Below are 21555 nucleotides of genomic sequence, written 5' to 3'. Positions count from 1 at the left end.
CAGCCTGTCAAGGTCCCTCTGGATGGCAGCGTGTCAACGGCACCACACAACTTGGTGTCATTGGCAAACTTGCTGAGGGTGCACTCTATCCCACTGTCCATGTCGCCGACAAAGATGTTGAACAGGGCCGGGCCCAGCACAGACCCCTGAGGGACGCCACTCGTGACCGGTCTCCACATGGACATTGAGCCGTTAACCACCACTCTCTGACTGCGGCATCCAGCCAACTCCCTATCCACCGAGTGGTCCGTCCATCAAACCCATGTCTCTCCAGTTTAGAGAGAAGGATGTTGTGTGGGACAGTGTCAAAAGCTTTGCACAAGTCCAGGTAGATGATATCCGTTGCTCGTCCCTTGTCCACTGATGCTGTCACCCCGTCATAGAAGGCCAAATGATGTTGCAGTAGGAAAAGAGCAAGTTCTCTGCCAGTGATGGAGAGACTTACTCTGAGTGGTGACACCAGCTAGGATGTGGATGCCATTAGGATGTACGCTGTTGCAAGCACTCTGGTTTTCTGGAGCTTGATCTTCGTCTCACGTGTTGGTACATGCTGGTGTTTTCTAGATTTGAACTGACTGAATATTAGACCTGTTAAAGATTCTGTTATACTCTTTTCTCCAATCCTCTTTCTTCCTCCTTCCTTCCTGAAAATGCAGCTGTCTAGATGGTTTTGCTTTTGGCCTTTCCCTTACAGTTACACTTTCCTTGCACCCAAGACGCGTCAGTCTGAACAGCACATGTTAAAGATCCATCAACACTATTCCACTATTCATCAACAGTTTTAAAGTAGGCTTAATGTCCAGATTTTCCTAAAATGCTTTGTTTCCTCAAATTGTTAGGGATCACCAAGAAGGGAAAAAAGAATGACAAATAATATATCATTATGCCACTCTTGAAGTCTTTCATTTGCACAGTCTTGAGTATCTCTGCAGTTCTAGACACGTATCTTACAGAACGAGCTAAACCAGGCTGGGACTCTGCCCAGGACAGAAGCCGGCTGAGGGGGAGACAGGACACAAGTTATAAAATCATGAGTGTCACTGAGATGGTGAATAGAGAGCAACTACTTGTTGTCTCTTCCAATACAGGAACCAGGGAGTACGAGACAAAGCTAGCAAGTGGCATGTTCAAAGTAAACGAAGATTATTATTATTTTTTTTTTTAAATGCACATACTTCATAATACATCCTTGAGGTAGAAAATTCTGTTTCAGACACCCCTTACGCCAGAAGTTGTTGGAAGTCTGGGACAGTTTTTGGGGCAGGTATAATTTGCTCTAGAAGATACCAGGCTAGATGGACCTTTGATTTTCCCACGTTCTTAATCTGCTTGTTAATGCTGAGTGAGACAGGCATGGCTTCGCCAACACAGGAAAAAGAAAATATTTCAGCAGGAGCTTTATTGTCATATTCAAGAATTTAATTTTACTTTCCCAGTTTTGCCCTCTAGTTGCTCAGGCATTTTAGTGTCTCGTGCTGAAATGGCATTATCTCTGTCTGTGATTTTCCCTGTGTTGCTGTTAGACTTTCAGCCCTTGAGAGTGTTCCAGAGCGAACGTGCACTGACCGTGCGCTACGGTGATCTCGACTGAACTCATCCAGATGCTACTGTAATGTTGGCACAGACACCTTATTTTGAGGACAGACAAAAGGAATCAAAGTCTGGCCCTGAAAGTGTCCATCTAGCACTGGTGTTTTGTTATGCATGTTTCTGCTGCCCTTTCTTCTCTTAAAACAGACCGTGTATCATGAGACTTTCCTCACCACCAACTGCTGCTTCTCTTGTAAACTGAGTTCACTACTGTGGAGGTTCTAAAATACCATACGGATCTTGCGAGTAAGTGTTATGTTCTTAGAAGCTTGTTTGATTTTTAGGGATGGATTATGAGATAGTACGTTAAGACTTAGGTAGTTTTGCAATTTCCATCTTCACAATAATTCTGCATTTTCATCAATATTAATATACTGAAAAATATACTTCCTAACTGTCATTATCCCAATACAAAGTACCAATTGTTAATCATTGCTCACTCACCCTAGATTGAAAAATTCATCGCTCAGAAGAAAGTATCTAGTACCCGTTACTGCTCTTCAAGTTACAGATATCACTAGACTTTAAAGCAAACAAAATAAACAAATCTTTCACCTTTATTAACATATGGTTGACATTAGGTTTCAGATGTTTTTAGTTTTTAGTATTTCTTACATAGATGCCACCATTCCAAATTGATTTGCAGTTTATTTTTGAGGCTTCTGTTTTTAAACTGTGCACTCAAAGACCTTAGTTCAGGTGCATGAACTTGTAACGCATTTGTACTCCTGAGATGACGTGTCCCTAACAGAGAGCCTGGATAGCGGTTAGAAAGTTGCCTATGTATCTTCCTTGCTTTTTTCCTACAGTGGTTCTGCAGCAACACCTCAAAGTTGGCTTTTATTGTTAAAAGTAAATGCAGTATCCACAATCCTACGTAAATCGTGTCAGTATATTCTTCTATCGAATTAACCTTTCCTAAAGATGTGCTACCCCACTCTCTATTTTGTAAGGACATACCAATCTCTTTATATCCTTTGCTGCTTCTTAAAATGCAAGTTAGGCTTTTGTCCTTTTTTTCTTAAAGCAAACACACACGTACAAATGAAACAAACACGAAACAAATACTTTAATGACTACCAAAATTAATGCAGATAGTCACTTTCAAGGAACAGTGAAAAACCTGGGGTTTGTTGGTTTGGTCTGGGTTTTTTACAGCTATCTGCAATGGCTAACGCTGTTACGGTATACCTTTTTTTTTCTTTTTCACTTTTAAAAGACTAGTAAGTATTTCTGTTTATTTCAGTGATTGTGCTCTCTCGTACAGACAGAAATAACAAGAATAAGAATGGATGTTCAGTCACACTACCCAGTGGTTTCCCTTCTTGCAATGATGTGGATCCAGAAACGAGCTTCCTAAAAGGACTCCAGGAAACGGGACTGGCTTTCCCTAAAGCCTGTGCCGTTTCTATAAATAGTGCACAGCTGGGTGTGCGTGTGTAAGTGCCATGCATATTTCCCGAGAACAGCATGGATAGGCAAGCAATTACAGAAGATAAACGGGCTGAATATTTGTCTTACTGCCTTCCCTTTGTCCTGTTGTACGCATGAGTGGATATTCTAAGTATGGGCTACCTTCTCCTTGTTCCCTGCCCTTTTCATCCCCTTCATTTTTAATCTCTTCCATCTCCTGCCTTCCCCTGGCCATGGCAGTCTTTCTCACGCTCTCAACAACCCTTAAGATGTATTCAAAGCAGTCCAGGTGGCAAATGTTCAAGGGCCCTCCTTTGCCATCGCTGTTATCCCAGGTGACAGTGCGACACAGAACAGAGGTGTCTGACGAATGCTCTGTGTGCGTGCTGTCCTTACCCCTGACACACCGCCAGCAAGAGCTGGAGAGAGGACTCCAGTCCGTTCCTCCCGAGAGCTCTGGGCAGGAATGCCTGAGGTAGCGTTGCCTCAGACTGCGTGCATCTACATGACACAGTGTAACGCGGGACAGCAAACAGGAGTTTTTTGGCTGAAAAGGATGCCTGTCAGTGTTCAGGATGAAAGGAAAAGAAAGAAGAAAAAAATCAGTCAGGATATTTTTAGACCTTTGAGATTGCTTCCATTAACCCACTTTTGTGTGCATTTTAAAAACAACAAAGTGATCACTTGGTGTCCTAAATCCGTACCACTTCTTGGAAAAATATTTTCAGATCTCAAAGACTAATTTGGACTATACAAAGAAGGGTGAAGATGTCTAGGGAAAAGATGAAAAGATCCTGTAGGATGGTGCCATGTAGAGCTAGAGCTGAGCCAGTCCTGGGGCTGCAGGCGGGGACACAGACACAGCAGTGACAGTCGAGAGACAGAACCACTGTCACTGGAAGTCCCGCAACGCCTTCCGAAGGATGAAGAATGATCTTGTTATTTCTGATAAACTGAAATCAAATAGTTACAACGCATGTGAAGGAGCAGTGCGACACAGTATTCCTCTACTCCTTTTTTCCTCTTTTGAAGTCGATTATACATCACCATGACATGACTGTCCCTCGGAGCGGATGAAAGGTAACTCCAGACTTAGCTCTGCATTCTGTTCTGGCACAGCAAGCAGAAGTAGTTAAGTATCTACAAACACCACTTGAACATGGCTTGCACAACAGTGCAACAGCACAAACAGTGCAGAACTGCACAACGGCTCTGGACACCAAAGAGATCGAAGGATGCGTGCGATTGTTTTGTTTTTAATGGAGGACTGCAGTGAGAGTTCTACCAGAGGACACTGAAATATGGGGAACTGACCTTATAAACATAAAGATAATTAGTTGGTAAACAGAGGTTAGTGCTTCTGCACCCTATACTGAGCTTCTGCTTCCTGACACGTACACTGTGGAAGAGGCTGTCATAAAGCCAACAGCAGCACAGCCACTGAGACAGATTAAGAGGGGCTTCTTTTATTCATTAATCTGGTATTTGCTACAGACTTTTATTCCACAAATTATGGTGCATGCTTTGGTACTGCCATTTAAAGCTCTGATAGTTTTTACCTGTGAGAATGCTAACTAAAGAAAAAGCAGCAAGCTTCTGTCCCTGTTTTTAAAAGAACTGATTTTTCATTTTTTTCACTTCTTTGCATGAAAAATTTTAGATCACATAGCCTGCAGACAGCTGTATAAATTTTTAAGAGTGAAGACACTAACCATACATTTCAAATTCTTATCACTATTCTGTTGAAATAGGCTTATGGAATCCTCTGAACTGTTGTAATAAACTATGCATTGTTTGGAGGAGTCAGGATTTTCTTTGCTGACATTTCTTAAAATTCTCTAAAATTAATCTAATCTGCAAAAAAAATTGTTAATTTGTGTATTGAAGTACATACAGAGAGATTAACAAATGAGTGGCTCCTATTTCTATATTATTGGCATTTTAAAAGAGTCAGTTTTCTAGTGAATGGGCGCTCAACCCAATATTGAGAATTCAGTGTGTTGCTTAGAAAAACAAGTGCTTCAGGCTGCAAATCTGACATATGCTTGCACTTTCTGGCAAGATGCACTCTTCACATTTCATGGGATACAGTACTGCTCTGAGCTCCCTATGGTATGCCCTTCCTCTGCTTTTTTCTGCGTGCTTTAGGGATCTTCACAGACAGAGAAAACAGCCTAGATTTGCTGTGTGGCTCCGAGAGCACCGTCTGCCTTCAGTGCTGGCAGTGGGAGATGCACGCATGCAGGGAAAGCTCAGTACCAAACTGGGGAGCAGTCATGCACAACTGAGAAACAGAGTGAAAGATTCCACCAATTTTTAAAATAAAGACTTAATAATTTAGAGTATTACACATTCTCAGGATAGCCATAGTCAGAATCCTAGGGATAAAGATTACAGACGTTGCTTAAGGCAGGATTCGCTGTTTTATCTCTGTGCCGTACCCCCTGGATTAGGCAGCACCTTGTACACATCGAGTCCAAGCAGACAGTAATTGGCAACACACGGGTCGTGCACGTTAGAAAATCTTGCCAAGATGCCTGCTTCTTTCTGGCAGATACAGCCTAGAGTAACAAATGCTTGATCTTAATTATATACTGTGTTTTGCCTTATGGGAATGAATCCTTTTCTGTGTACTATTCTTAAACCTAGCTCCTAATTTGCCCCACACGCTAAAATTAATGTTACTTTCAGTAACTGCTCATCACAGCATCCCAGCTTTTACATCAATTTTTCTTCCCCACGTATGTCTGAACTTTAATGTTAGCTATTAATGTGGTGGGGACATTTTTGATGTCACATCCTATTTTACTCTCTGGCCAAGACTGTATGCACAACATAAATCACTCCTATGTGCTTTTGCTGCTTTGAAGGCCTCTGATCAAGTGTAGGGTCCCATGATGCCAGATGCTGCACAAATTCAAAGCAATTGATCGGTCTTCTTGTAAAGAACTTCTGCAGTTTAGACAGGCAAGGTAAGGCGTCCAAGCACTCTGGATTTTATGTAATTCTGGGTGGATGGTCATGTCCTTTTCTTTCAAAAAGCTAATTAAGTGCATTTCTGATTCAAGCCATTTTTAGCTCAGAAACACAAACTGTAAATTCCAGGGAATGAGATTTTTCTCTCTCTTCCTAGCATTTGGTGACATTTGCTAATTGATAAAAGGAATACTGGATGGCATCTGTTGCTGCTTTTTTAGGCAAACAATTCTATTGCTGAGGATGAAAACACTGCAGTTTTCAAATCCCACATGCTCTTACAGTTCATAGTCTGTATATATTCCCTAATCTCCTGTGGTCTCAACAGGACATTTGCAGACTGACAAAAGGAGTATCAAAGAGCAGTTACGGTGGCTGCCTCCAACTCAGCCGATTAACAGCGCCAATGATTTCCTTGTACTGGAATAACTGCAGGCCTGCCACAGAACAGAGTAACAGAGATGAAGGTGTGCATCACGCAAGCATATTTAGCTGTTTGTAAGTCTTACCCAGAGCGTGCTAGCAGAGGTGCCAGCCCATTTTTAATGCTCCTCAGAAAAGCGGGCTCCACCAGCTCTTAGCAGTGACTCCAGTGCCTTTCTAGGATCCTGATCTTGTCAGCCGTTAGCATGCCAGCAGGATGTCTGAATGCACTCAGGTGTATTCTCACATATAACAGTTTCATCTCACTCCAGCTGTTCCCAGTAGGAATTCCTCTCTCTAAAACTGACAATGAAACATCTTGGGAGTCCACATCTCCACAGAGAAAACCAGGTTAACTGAGTCAGGAAGTAAACGCAGTTCTCCTACGTCCCTTTGATCAAAATAATCTGCAGAATAATTCATGCTTGGATGGATCTGTGACAGAGTCCCCTCCAGGTTTGCTCAAAACATTTAACATTTCTGATCCCCTCCTCCATTAGAAATGTCTAAGCAGCTGTGGGCTGCCTCATTTTACCAGTTGCTCCACATTCTGTTACTTATAATCCATTCCCAGGTATCTCTGCCAGCAAAACTTCTGCCAGTAGAATGATATCTTTCATTTTTAAAATAGAAGCTTTCCTTTTTATATGGAAGATCTTTTTTCATCTCCAAGCTGTGGGCAGCAAGAGACTGATTAGAAGGCTGCATGTGCAAACCATGTTGATGAGGGGTTCCAAAAACCTTATTAAAATATACACTGACTTGAAGTTCAGATGGTTTCCCTGTAGCTGACAGAACTGATCCTTCCGCACATGACTGTTCTGAATGCATCTTTCCCAGAGATTCCTTATTCCTAGAACACTTGGATAGTGATACTTTTCACTTAAAAATAATCCGACTGTACCAAACTTCGTCATCTCTTGTTCTTTATTATCAATACAGTGTATTTTTCAGTGGAACTCTTTTCAGGAATGTCTATTATGGAATTAATATTAAAAGTTCTGCTGTCTTCTGTCATGTCTGACAACAATTTGAGTACAGAGTATAAATTAGTGGGTTTTTTTTTTTCCTAACTCCTTACTCTCAGCCCCTTAAAAGGAGACTTCTCTGTGTTCAATGGATTTTATTGTACAAAAGAGAAGGAGGTTGGGTGAAATGTGTTGTTAACATATTAGCAGATCTTCCCTGCTACATAGTGGGTCAGCTTTGTAATAACAGAAAATGGAGTGAAATACAAAGATACGCTAAAAGAAATGTGAAATCTTTTCATGAGAAGTTACCTGCCGATTTTTTTTTGTTGAAAAATGTACACTCCCCCACCCCAATCACTTGCAGTATTTGAGGTGGCAGTTGTCAGTCATCTATCAATATCAGCAGCAAGCTATTTAAAGGTAGCAAGCTATTTAAGTTGTCTGGGACTGTGCGTGCTTCGTTAACTAAAAAACCAAACTGGAGTATATAAGGCAGTGCTAGAACCTCAGCTGTACTCAAGACACTATAGTTAAGATTCTTGCCTCAGTCCGGATAAGCACATCCATCACTCCGTGCATGACTTGTTCCGTGTGTACACAGTGTGTACAAGGGTAGGCACAATTTCTGGTGTAACTGCAGATGTTACCAGCTCTCTTCACCATTCCTGCAGTGAATTGCATTGTGAATTTCTGACAGGTTGATACATGATTAATAGCTTATGAAGTTTCATTCTGGGGGTAATTTTTCTGTCTAATCTCTCTCCGTAAATTAAACCTTAGGGAAGGTGCTGAAAATCTTAACTTTTTCATTAGACAGGGATACATAATTCATGAGCTCCTTTAGCTTCAATCCGGCGTTACTCTGCACTCCGGCTGCAACTCTGTACCCGATTTGTACACTGACCTTTTCTATCAGCATCAACATAATTATAACCAACTTGTTCTGTGAACATGTTAGTGGCCACTGTCAACTACATCTTAGGAATTAATGTTTTTGAAGTTAGGCTGCTCTGGGAGCGGTGCACTTCAGATGTTAAATTTGTGTATGTATGAACAGCAAGGCATAACACTTACCCGCAAACACTCCTTATTTGTAACACAGCAGCTTTTTGAATCCTGTTCTACAGTTACTTGAGTTACTTCTGCTTAAATGCTCGGCCGTGTGAGCTCTTTGGTGCTTAGCTTTCTTTGAGTGCAGCAGAAAAGGCTGTGAGTAGATCCTGTTCTTAAGTAAAAATGAAATTCTGACTTGCGCCTGATACTGCCTTCATTAGGGCCACGCAGCCTCTATAGTCAGTACTTTGCTTTTGGTTTCAGTGGACAAATCATGAAATCATCAACAGATTTTTAAGTTCTCTCTTTTCTCTGCTTGTTTTCAGCTTTTTGGGCTATTGTTACACCTTTTGATTTTGGAAACAGGAGGCCTTAACTCCTAGCTTTTGCGTGGAAGGAACTCTAACACTACTTGTGAGAAATTAGCTGTTAAAATCATGCCAAAATGCAAATGAGGGGGCTGAGCAGAACGGCAGGACATTAATCATAGTAGTCCACACTCTTGCAACCTGCTGGAGTTGGAAATAATTCTGTAGCTCATTGGAAGGGTGGGAACAATGACTTTCCAGGAGTAGCAGTAGTTTGTTCTAGCCCTGGCTGCTTGTTGAATTATCAGGACAGAAACTACAGTTAATCCAATATAATAACTGAAACGGTCCAAAAACTAATGTATAGTTAGGATTTAAGTTCGGGTTTGTGGGTTTTTCTAACCAAATAGCAGCACGTGGAAATGAAAGAGGGAGCCTATTTGAAGAATGGGAAGGAGCTCTTAGCAAACACATTTTGGGGGAATGGCAGATATAAGGAAATTCAAGATATATTTACTTCCAAAGCATAACAGGAACAAGAGTTTACTAAGAAAGCACCTGCTTTTCTCTCTCATGAGGTAGAGGGCTATAACGCATTATTGTTGTAGAGCAGTTGCATTTCACAAGCTGTGCTGGGATTCAAGAATTACTCTAGGGTGTTTAAAATCTCATTGAGAACTGAAGACAGCAGAAAAAGGCTTTGTCTTTCAGCAACCAAAACACAGCAGGCACCCTGGCCTCCAAGCAGGTCGCATACACCCCTGGGAGAGCAGGTGGGCACTGGCTGGGCTCTGCTGCTACAAAACCTGCAGCTGTCACAGCCCCAGTGCTGTCCGGGTCCACCACCAGCAGCACATCTGGCTGGCACATCTGGATGAGCGCAAATAATCGCTGCAGGATGATGGATTCAGGATGAGACTTCTAAAAGTTTTGCTGAACACTGTGGACAGAGGCAGTAAGAATTATACTGCGATGTTTACTTCAATCAGCCCTTATTACTGACAGATGAGGAAGAACACAGAGTAGTCCTGAAAAAGCATTAATAGAAGAAATTTGAATTCCACAAATTGAGTATGGTGGACTCTCTTCTGTCCTGAGGTATATGACCAAAAATACAACCTTTGTGGATGACAGGAATGTATATATGCATTCCATGTTAAGATCAGTAGATTAAAGCATTCTTAGTATTATTAAAAGAGCTGTGACTTTTCACAATATACTGAGCTTCATGGTACGTCATATATGGTTTAGCAGAACTCTCCCAGTTCTGCACACAAAACTGTTTGTATGGAGAAAAAAAATAAAATACTCCACTGTAGGTGGCATGCAGAATTTAAGATGCAACTTGTAAAATACAGAGGCTTACTTTGAATGATATTCCCAACAGTTTCCTTTTGGAATTAAATCTATGATGTGTCTATTTATAGGAATCTTTTTTCCCCCATTCTGATTAGATGTAATAATAGGACTAGATGAAGATTTCTAGCAAAGAAGAGATAAAAAGGAGTGTATGATGCTAAGTAATGATAGGTTGTTTTTGTAGTCATGGCAAGTGATGCATTTAGAATACTAACAGCTTATTGACTAATGGCTTTGTGCAATTTATAGATCATGAAAATACAAAAAACTTCCTGTAGAGGGACTTTCTACCTGGAGACTAGTATGATTAAAAAAGATTACCATGAGGTCTGCTCAGGAGAAAACCTGAACAGTTGAGTTTGCAGCAACTGCATATTCCTGAAATGTAATTACATCTGCATACGTAGGAAGTAATTAAGAAGTAGAAATGTCAGTTGTATTTTATGGTTGGTTTATAGTGGTTTATGGTATTTATCTATGTTACTTAAAGTAGAGAAAAAAAAATCTAAATGCCTTTTCTCTTCCATGTAAGCCTTACGTTCCTGTGTTATTAAACTCAGCGGATGGTTATCGTCCACATGTACAGACATTTATTGAGAACCTATCAATTATTATGCTAATAAATGACTAATATTTATTTAAACCCTCAAGACACCTGTCCTTCAGGCCAGGAACATGGGATTTTATGGGCCATAGAAACATTCTGGATTTAAAACAGACTTTACAACTTTCATGCTGTGGGAGAACATCAGTGCATATCAGCAGCAGTTCTCCACTCTGCAGTAATGCTTTTGTTGGCTTCAATAATGCAAGCAGATGCTCCAAAATTTCCTAATGGAATAATTTAATAATAATAATAATAACAACAATAAAGCCCAATGGTTCAAGTCTGCTGTTGCTAAAGAAGATACAGAACGCTAGAAATAATCTCTTGAGGCAGAAGGTTAACTGCCGTATCTATTTTCTACGAGAAAACCCTCTCCCGTTGTCGAGCTGTATAAATAACACACAAAGAAACGCGAGGACGAGAAGCCTTCCTCAGCCGTCTGCCTCCGAGCCCGGAGAAGTTGGAAACAGCTTTACCAGCCCCAGAGAAGAGAGGCGCAGGTGAACACCAGTCAAGCACTAGCTCGTGACTCAGGCGACTGATTTTGTGGAAACCTCGCTGAAGGCAGCTCTTGCTCCCGGTCACCAGTACGACAGCCCGATCCCGTCAGGGGAGTTCGAGAGGGGATTTTCACTGTAAAACGACTGGAGCGCGGGCGGCTCTCGGTCCGTCTCGGGACTACGTGGGGCGCTGGAGCGGGGTCGCTGCCACCATCACGTTTCTGCAGACCAGGAACGCCCCCCCACACCGCGGTGCTCCCGCCGCCCGCCCGGGCTGGCTGCGGGCCCCCGGCCCGCCACGGCCCCGCGCCGGGCTCCCGGCAGCGCCCGCCCCGAGCCGCCCCCGGCACCGCCGCGCTGGCTTTCGCGGGGCCGGGGACCCGCCAGCCCCCTCAGCAGCGGAGCGGGCCGGCCGCCGCCCCCCTGCCCTGCGAGCCGAAGTTTCCGCGGGCGGCCCCGGGGGTCCCGCGGTCTCCCCGCCGGCGGGGCGCGGGCAGCTGCTCCCGCGGCTCTCCTACCTTCCAGCACCGAGCAGAGTTTGTGCAGGGCCATCGTCTCCCGGCGGGCCTCGGCGGAGACTCCGCGGCGATCACCGGCGCTCCATGGCCGCGGCGGCCCCCCGCGAGGGCGCTGTGGCCCGCGGCTACAGCTCGGCCGGCCCCCGCCCGCCCGCGGCCATGCCCGCCGCCCCCGCGCGGGCGCACTCAGCCTCCGCCGCCCGAGCCCGGTCCCATCAGAGTGGGCCGCGGCGGGCTGCGTCGGGGCTGGCCTGCCCCGGGGAGGCGGGAAAGGAAGCTCCCCGTACGGCGGTGTAAGCGCAGCCCGACAGCTCCCAGCCCCACTGAGGCGGCGGCCGCTGAACGAAGCTCATTTAAGATGTGAGGGGGGTTTGCCTGCATGAGCCGCTTCTACGCATGTGCCCGCCCCCCAGGGAGCCCCGCAAGCAGCCACAGCTGCAGCCGGTGGGGCCGTGCTACTCCTCCCGCTCGGCCGGGCACCCGGCAGGGGCCGTCCTCGCCCCGTCCCTGCAGGGAGCCGGCAGTGGCCCCGCCGACGCTCCCCGCCTGGGTCCCCGCCGCGCATCGTGCCCCAGGCCGCATCCTCTCCGCCCGCCCGCCTGCCTGCAAGCGTTTTCCCGCCCGCGGAGGGGCACGCGGCCGCGGCCTCTCTCCAGGCCGTGGCGGCTCGGGTGGTGCTGGGTGCTGGCTGCCCGCCTTTGTTCGGGATCTTAGCGGGCTCCCGGCGGGGTAGGAGGGACCCGAGCCTGCCCTCCGTCTTCCGGCGAAGTCGGGGAAGAGGTGACGGCGCCCCCGGGAGAAGGGCTTTCCGCCGGGCGGGTGGGGCGGAGCGGGGAGCGCCCGTCGTCCTGCTGGGCGCCTCCGAGCCGGCGATGTGGGGAGCCGGGAGCGCGGCGGCGAGAGGCTGCGGGTGCAATCTCAGCACGCCCGTTAGAGACAGCTTCACATCTCCCGTGGGCAGGCGGGTCGGGGTGTCGCGGGGTGTTTCTCCCCTAGAACGGCCGCTCCGGCGAGGCTGGGCGCTGTTGCTCAGGATCCCGAGGGGTTGAAGCGAGGGGCGCGGAGCAGGGCAGCAGCGGCCCCGGCCCCCCCAGTTCCCCTCGGGGTGCGGGGCCGGGCGGGGATGCGGGAGATCGGGCGGGGATGCGGGAGTCGGGCTCTCCGCGTAACTCGGGTCTTTTCTCCCCGCGGCGGCCGTGCACAGCGCTGCAGCCCCCATCCTGCGGGTCAGGCTTCGCCAGCGGGCGCGGGCCGGCGCGGAGCCCCGCGGAGCCTCCCACCCGCGCTCAGCCGCGGGGTGCACAGGAGACCCGGCGAGACCTCCCGGGAAAGGGCCTGAGCTCTTCTGGGTATTAAAGATCCATTTCAGTGTTCTAAGAAGCTTGATGAAGTATTAAGCTTGATGCTCTGGCAAGAGCCCCAGTTACATAATTGTATTATTCCGCTGGCTCGAGCTGTCCCTTCAGTTGCACGTACAGCGGCTACGGCCCCTCTCGCAGGGCGTTTTTCAGCGAGTTGTTAAATAGCTGCTGCTTTCCAGCCGCGGACAAAGCAATTTCTCTCTGTTCACCTCTTAACCGTGTTTTCATAGTGTTGTGATGAAATGTTAAATTCTGTAGTGAAAGCTCCTGTATAACGAGAAGTCCTCATTAGGTGGATCTGCTTTGCATATTTTTTCTATACTAACAAAAATATTTACTGTAGTAACTCAAGAAAATACCTAACAGCCTAACAACTTCTATAGTATCTGTGCATCATCCACCTTTTTTAATCGTCTCTGCAAGTATATAAGCACAAAATTAAAATCTGACTATGCTGTTGTGCAGTTTGTTAGGAGAGAGTAGGCTGCTTTTTAATTTTATTTTATTTTTTTTTAAATGCACAGTGTATCTGTTGGCAAAATTTGGCTTGGATATTTTTATTACTTACAGTGATATAAGAAATGAGAGCACTTAGCCTGCTTCTCAGATTGTAAGCTGCATTTGGATTCAGGAAAACTATTTGTGGGCAACTGTCTCACACCAAAGAAAGAGGGAAAACCTGGTAATGTGCTGTAGTTGGTAGTAATTGCAAAGTACAAGTTGTAATAATTGCAAACACCCAATCTGCTACAGTCAATTTGACTGAAAAGTCAAACTTCTACTTTGTCCCTCAGAAGGCTGAACAGAACTATCACACACCTGGGGAAGCGTACATCATAGCTTTTCCATCCCGTTCTTTTCCCAGGGCTGTGCCAAGCTGTCAGTGTGGGAGACGCAGGTAGTAGCATCAGCTTGTGGATTTGGGGCATATTCTGCCATGTCTGCTGCTTTCAGAGACATTTCTCGCATCGAGAGATCCTGGTCACTTTGTCTTGCTTGACTTCTTGTTATAGGTGGTAGTAAACTAGCGGCAGGTCTGAACAAATGGTCGCTTCCCGTTTTCCGGGCCTGCACACTGCTAGTTGAAGGAAAGAAAGCAGTGTGCTGCTGGGTCAAGCCAACAGTACGCTTGAGTTAATTAAACTTTAGTTTGGGAGTTAAAGGTTGAAGACAGCTTTTGGACAGCCAGCTGTGTGGTGTTCTGCTGCTCTGTTGAGTCTTCACAATTTTTTTTGAATGGCAGTAGTTCACAGAAAGCAGTGGGCCCGCCCAGTTCCATGGAGGTCAATGCCTCCACGAACAGTTAAAGAATGAGCCTGTTGCAACAGGTGCTCTGCTGCAATAAAAGGCTTAAATTTTCATTATTAGAGCTGGCGTTGCCTCCTCCCAACAGTTCTTCCTAAAAATTTCATTTGGTTTGCTGTTCTGCTAGAAGTTTCAATATTACCTGCAGTATTTGCTGCTCTTGAGCAGCAGATTGTACACCACAAATAGCCTTAGAGCAGCAGAGTTTTTACTAGGTTTGAGGCTATTTGGATACTGTTTTTAAGAGGTTGCAAAAATACAAATGAAAGGAAGTTAGGAGTTACATTTTAACTGTTCTGGTAGCTGGGTTTGTCAATAGGATATAGTGCATTTGATAAATCTTAATTACGTACCATTTCTAATTAGAAAATGATAGAAGCTGCAAGTGCCTCTTTTGAGTGGTACTATATTATCACACATAAATACCTTTGTTATTTTCTGCTGTGTTAAGAACAAGACAAACTTTCAAATAGTTGTGAAGAATACTGATAGTCCTCAGAAAACTTACTGTGCACTTCTCTGCTTTCTAGGCAATATAATTCCATCTGAGTATTAGAATATATCTAGAAACTTTTCTGGCTTAAGTTGGGAAATTCAGGAATTTCAAAAGAAGATTAGCATATACTTCACCATTTTTTATCGATTGCATGATAGTTGGGATCACATTTTTTCACTGAAGACAGGAATTCATTATAAAAATAGCGCTCTGTGGCTTCTTGTTTTCAAAGCCACAGCTGAGGCCGATAGGACTAGTGCTTCAACAAAAAGATCCTGTCGCCAAAATGTAAAAAAAGTAGAATGGATAATAGGGCTACTGAAACAGCATAGCAATATTTTAGATGTAATGTCTCTATTGCTCTTGGTTTTTTGACACACTTGTGAGTCTTTGATCAAAAAACTGCCCATCCCTTTGGAATTAGTACTATTTATTTGCAAAGTTTGAGATTATTTTAAGCATAATTTCATTTTCTGGATTTTTCAAAATAATTCTTTTGGTTACTGGTGCCTTCAAAGCTGGCATGGTTAATGCTTTTGCATGGTTTTAACAAAACTAAACTCTGATGATTATACTATAGTAGAAATGTCCTGTTCTATTTAGGTGTCGTTTATTTGAAAGTAGTTATAGAAGTCCTGAACTGACTTGGCACATACTTTTCAATTAACTGTAGCAAATGTTTTTAATACAGCGGTCTGTTAAGGAAGACAGTATGATATTCCTCCAATGATGAGGCTACGTAGAATATGGCTATTCATCTGCAGCAGGAAAGTTGGTTCTTTAGTTGGGGGATTATAGTGCATTAATGATAAAACTGGTAAGAAGATTCAGTCTTAAAGCTTCTCATGGAAAATGAGAACAGGGAAGGATGGTGTTTCAACAGCTAGCTTTCCACGTCAGCTGGCGTGTCAACAGTATTTGATATCGGTGAGATTTCACACTGCAGCAGCCTTCCAGTCGGATTTCTCAGCAGGGCTGTGTGACGGTGGATGCATTTCAGAACGTATGTAGTTACAACTAGTTCTCACTGCTCAGTTACTGTGACAGTCACCTGGAACAACACATTCTAACTGATGTTTCTTTCTTAAACTTACTGGTGGAAGGGTAATAACTTTACCCAAATGTATTTTTGATGCTTATAGAATAGAAAAACCAAAGTATGACATGAAACCTTTGACAAGAAGTTTAACAATATTTAATGCCTTAATTCAAAACAGTATGCATATACTGCTGTGAGCAAAGCTCTGAGGAGTTAGAACCTATGCTAAACTATTATAAGCAAGCTATTAAAGCACCAATAATGCACTGTATATGAAGTGATGCAACGATGCACTACTAAGCATGCAAAATACCTTAAAGCAAAAGATACCGAGTCCATTGTTTTGTTAACCTGACAACAGCTTAAACGTCAGCGTGAGATTATTTTTTTCCTGATTGTTTTGCCAAAAAACAGAAGGAGGCTAATCTCTGTTTCTTATACTGTGATAGACAGCTACAGACAGCTCTGCTGCCGCAGTGGCATTGTGCGTTTAGCCTTATTCTCCAGCCATCTGAAAAAGCTAGGAAAATATATGAAATTGTACTTCCTCTTAATTATGAAATCTGTTATTACTTTTGCTGTTGGGAGCAAATTCTATCAATGACATTTAAAGAGTCCAACAGCATTAAATATTTATTTAAAAAAAAAAATCTTACCTTTCATGCCACTCTAAGGGAAATATTAAAGATGTGCATTAAGGAAATATGCTGTCCTTAATAATAACAGTAATGTAATATGAAAGTCTCCTTTTCTGGGATCCAATCAGTTCATATTAGAAGTATCTAGTAAAACTTCATAGCTTAGTAGACTGCTTATCAGTACTTCTCTGATTTTTGGCGTGGTGCTGCCATACGAATGGGCTGCTGTTCAGCGCTGCCATGGTAACCAGCTGTTTGGCTGTGATTCTGCATGGACACGATCAGTCCGGCTGCGTACCTGCACTGACAAGCGAAGATCGCACTGCAGGACAGCGGGGTGCAGGACAAGTGCGGGACCGGAGGAGACACAGCTGCAGAGGTGACTGCCTGTAAGACCACCGCTTTGTAGTTTGTTGAGAAAGTGTGTTTTAGTTCACCAAATAGTATTTACTAGGAATGCAAACTGTCAGATTTACATGCACAATTAATCATGTAAATGCATATCACTACGGAATAACTGTCACATAAAAGCATGACTATTTTTAGACACTCTTCCAGGATCCAAGATACAGTGAGCAATCGCAACTTTATCATCATTTTAAACATACACATTTGAGCTACTCATCTTATGTAATTATTACAGCCTTATGAAATTTGGACACAGCAGTGTACATAGGTAACGTACATTGCTTATTCTGAGTGTCCTATTATATTCTTAATTTAATCTTCATATAGCTCATGCCTTAGCCAGAAATGTTAGGGAATCAATCCTCGTTGCCCCTCCACTCCAAAATATTTCTTTTAACTTCTTTAAAACCAAATTCTAACAGAAAAAATCCCATACCTTTCTTATGAGTTAAAAAAAAAAAGTTACTTGCATAATGACTCTAGGCCTTTCTAAAATAAATGTGGTTATAGTTTAATTATAAAAGCAGTTTATGTAATGCTGATACATTTTTATTATTTTAATTTTTTAATGCGTTGTCTTCTCTCTAGAACTAACACACATAAATACTGCATCTATCCCACGATGAGCTACTGAACTAACATTAACATTGCGGGTTTCTTTCAATTCTCCAATTTCTAAATTCTTTAACTATTGCACATACGGATTTAAACAAAGAACAATGAAGATACTTTAGGCTGAGCACCATTTAGTACAATCAAAATAATTAATGATCAAGTAATCTGAGAAATTGCTCAAGCTTAATTTTCAGAAATGCAGGTTATTTTGTAGGAATGTATAAATAACAAGACCAATTCACATGGTAGAATGTATTCGGCTCGCTGAAATGCTATATTTTATTTACACAGCTTGCTTTCTATCAAATGTTACTAAAGATTTGGTGGTATGTAAACAATGGTACATGCAATATGATCCCTTTACTAAGAAAAATAAATTTACACTTCTGTTAAAGACCAAATGCTATTATATACAGTCTGTAACCAAAAGACCTTGTGGGACATTCAGGTCTAATTTTAATACTTTCCAAATAAATACCAAATAATGCAACATTTACAAATAGCACACCAGCAGTATTTTCATGGTAATCATTTTACAAATCAGAATTTAGTATTTCCATTAAGCAAATGAGTAGCAGCTCCTTTAGAAATATTAAGGCATGTCACATAGCATCAAAATGGAACCGATGAGCCTCCTGTCGCTTCTCTCTGTCATCTGCTTTCTGAAAAATAATAATAAAAAAAACCACTTTGTGATCTAGAGCAATAATGTCACAGAAATTAGTTGTCAACTGTCAGAGAATGGTTGATTTTTTCCAAGTCACTCATTTGACAAACCACAAAAAGCTTAGTGAAAGCCCCAATAATTAGCTTTAAATGATGTCAGTTTGAAATAGCAATAATCTACTCAAAATTGGCTTCTGCTGTTAATGCTCAGCTGTTTTAGTATTTATGACCCATTATTTTCTATTATTTCTAATAATGCTTTTTAAAAAGGAGTATTTCAAAAGTGAAGAATGTTTCCTAGTATGCATTTATTTAGCCTGCTTTGTAAAGACGAGCTGAAATTACTCTGGATTAACTGTAAATGTCATCTACGTTACACTTAAAATGAGATTATTTTTAAAAATGTCTGTTACATACAAATTTAGACAAAGATGGCAGTTCAACCAAACATTAACAGCACCAAGTAGGCTAAAGATGTTCTGTATTTTTGTTTGCATTAAGAAAATGTGAGGTAGGATGCGCTTCCCTGCTTATTTACGCAGAACACGTGCTGATCTGCTAAAGAAGTAGTTTGGATCGTGCTTTGAAAAGGGAAGCATATTTAAATTGTACCTATAATCCATGTAATGTGTAAAAACATGTCCTCTCCCACAAGACTCCTCTTTGTTCCGAAGCAGTAACGGAGTATGAAAGCCCTTACTAAAGGATTTTTGAACATATAGTGTGAACTTTTCTAGCAAACAGCGTTTTTGTCATGACAGACAGTATGTGTGAATTCTAGCACAGGAGAGTTTAGCAGAACAGTTTTAAATGCTATTTAGCTTGCTTATACCTAACTCTTGTTTTTTTTTTAAATGAGTAAAATGAAGAAAAGCCTTTACAGTATGCTGTTGTGTGGGCATTCAGATTTGTATCCCAGCTGACAGATACACACAACAATTTCAGTAGAAATCGGTGCGTGTGTTCTGTCACAAAAGTTTGCTGTCTGCTTTGGCTCGAGGCCAAGGATTTCCTCCTCGCACACGTTTATGTGTGACAGCAGCTCCACTGGATTAACTACGGATTTTACTGCATTTTGTGGCAGCAGCAGAGCTGTCAGTGAAGTTTAAGATGTATCAGTCTGGCTTTTTGGCAGGGACTTTATCAGCGTCAGTAGTACTCTGAATGTCAAAACTGGGGTGGGAGGAGGGAGTGGCACACTCCTTTCTACACTGAAAGGCTTGCCACCTCACACAAAATTGTATAGTACCACTTAGAAAGCAATTTTCACTCCATTTCTTGTATGCTTCCTGAAAAAATTGCTACTTAAAATTTGTCAGTAACTGATACTGATGAATCCATCAAAACTTCTCTAGCAGTGTTATCACCCATGTGTAGCATTCGCGTTAGCCTCCAGACCACAAAGAAGTTATGAAGACTCTCAATACAGCAACATCAAGGTCCTTAGCTAATGTTCGCAGACTCTATTGTTGTAAGATGAATAATGGCGTAAATTCTTCCTCAATTTCTCTTTCATTTATGTATCAAAACTAAAACCTAGCAACTGAGATTTAAAAACTTTTTTCTTTTTAATGGATCCAAAATGTCTATGGTGTGACAGAGCAACACCCTATCCCTGAATCCTACAGTTCTTTAAACAATACAATACTTGGCTGGCAGACGAGCGTGCAAGAACTGCTGTAGACAAAGGCTCCTCCTTTCCTCCTCCTACTTATCTGCAGAGGTTTATTTGTTCATGGTTTATTTTAACTGCTGAATAAAACACTGCAGCTTACAGACAGATATATCCTCTGGGGGAAAAGAAGAAATTTTAACTGCCATTACATTTCCCTTTGCTTTCTTTGCTATAGGTACCCTAGAGATCCGTAAGGGAAAACAGCATTTAGGCAGAATAGTATTTTTACGAGAGGATTACTGAAACCAGGAACAAGCTTAGAAACAAGCAACTTTGGAGTTTAACTCCCAGTCGTGTCAGTGATGCACAATACAGCCTTGGTCAAGGTTCTTGTCTGTTCTGTACCTTAACTATTTCTTCTAAAAATTTGGATGGTAAAAATCAACAGGAGGTCATTGGAAAATCATAGGAATTAACAAATGTTTATATAGTAGTCTGCAAATACTCACAATTTATGCAAATATTTGTGCCTGTTTTGAGCAAGATCCAGCTGTTGGAAATGAGTTTATAATATAACCAATACACCACTTCACTCACATATACCTGACGGGTTTTAAAATGGCTCAGAAAGCCCTCATTCTGGGCTGAGCGCTCCTCTGTAACACAGGGATTATTATACAAAGAATTGTTTTACATGTTGACATTATATATCCATTTCTCCAGATGGAGTTATACATAGTTAATCCTTCCCCAACTCCAAGTCCAGAATTTTTTTCTGCTACTTTTGTTGCTTATGATATGTTGGACAGAATTAAGCCCAGCCTGTGTACAGTCCTAGCTACAGTTAGCAATGCTTTCTTGGTACAGTAAGACAAGCTAGGGAAAGCCATCATAAACTTTGTATTTCTTTGCTTTGTGTGTTTTATTTAAATCCGAAGCATGCACAAAGCCTATCAGAATGCTTAACAAGGTCATTTTATTTCCACAAGCACAAAATAACAAACAGTTCTGCCATGTCAAAATATGCAGTAATTTTATTTGACAGCTAGGATTATGGTTCGGTATGTAGTAGCATTTATTGGCAATCCTGCCAGTGGGATATGATTGCGAACTGAGCATAGTTAAGAAAAATGGGAATGCATTTCTTTTGTGATATGAAAGGCCCCTTTCAAAATGCTTCTTCAAATCAATGCATTTCTATACGCTGGGTGTATAATTCAGCCACACAGAGCAAAGCAGCCAATATGCACACGATTGTCTCCCTACGTGGTCTTGAATGCTAATGTCAGTGCAATCAGCAAAGAGAGATACAGAAAAAGAGATATCTTCCTTATTGGTAGATTACCAGCAGAAGTCAAGATAAGTAAACAGAGTTTATGTTCCTTTTTCCAAAACAGTACTCCTCAAAACTCTGCAAGACAGAAAGCTTCAATATGAAACAAAAATGTCTCATTTAGCTGGGAATAACAGCTTAATGGCAAAAACTTATCCATGTTTCTCTTCATTTCCCTTTTTATGGGTCTTAGAGCTTAAATAAAAACAATGCAAATTTTTAGGTTTGCAGTAAATACCGAATTAATAATAAACACCTTTTGGGAATTAATGTAGTCTGTGTCAGAAATTATACTGTAGAAAACTACTCAAAAAACCAATGTACAAGACTGTAAAAATATTAGGAAGCTAAATAGTACATA

The 21555-nt window shown here is 42.4% G+C and overlaps 2 protein-coding genes across 5 annotated transcripts in view; both read right to left on the bottom strand.

Annotated features, from left to right (window-relative positions):
- Positions 1–11931, bottom strand: part of NETO2 (neuropilin and tolloid like 2) — a 33913-nt gene extending 21982 nt beyond the window's left edge. For 2 of the 4 annotated variants that reach the window (XM_086757752.1, XM_086757754.1), the window contains exon 1: positions 11719–11931. In XM_086757752.1, coding sequence (XP_086613878.1) covers positions 11719–11752 — 34 coding nt within the window. In that variant the 5' untranslated portion in view covers positions 11753–11931. Of the gene's footprint in view, positions 1–6488; positions 6636–11718 lie in introns of those variants that run through there. The other 2 variants (XM_086757753.1, XM_086757755.1) reach the window with 2 other exon arrangements.
- Positions 11932–16052: 4121 nt separating this feature from the next.
- The window catches only part of ITFG1 (integrin alpha FG-GAP repeat containing 1), an 85257-nt gene continuing 79754 nt past the window's right edge, over positions 16053–21555 (bottom strand). Inside the window, exon 18 of the mRNA XM_086757751.1 lies at positions 16053–18242. Within this exon, the coding sequence (XP_086613877.1) occupies positions 18183–18242 (60 nt within the window). The 3' untranslated portion in view covers positions 16053–18182. The remainder of the gene's footprint in view (positions 18243–21555) is intronic.

Source organism: Chlamydotis macqueenii, chromosome 13 (genome assembly GCF_036417535.1).
Source record: "Chlamydotis macqueenii isolate bChlMac1 chromosome 13, bChlMac1.mat, whole genome shotgun sequence".
Taxonomy (NCBI): domain Eukaryota; kingdom Metazoa; phylum Chordata; class Aves; order Otidiformes; family Otididae; genus Chlamydotis; species Chlamydotis macqueenii.
This window is presented reverse-complemented; position numbering and strand designations above follow the sequence as displayed.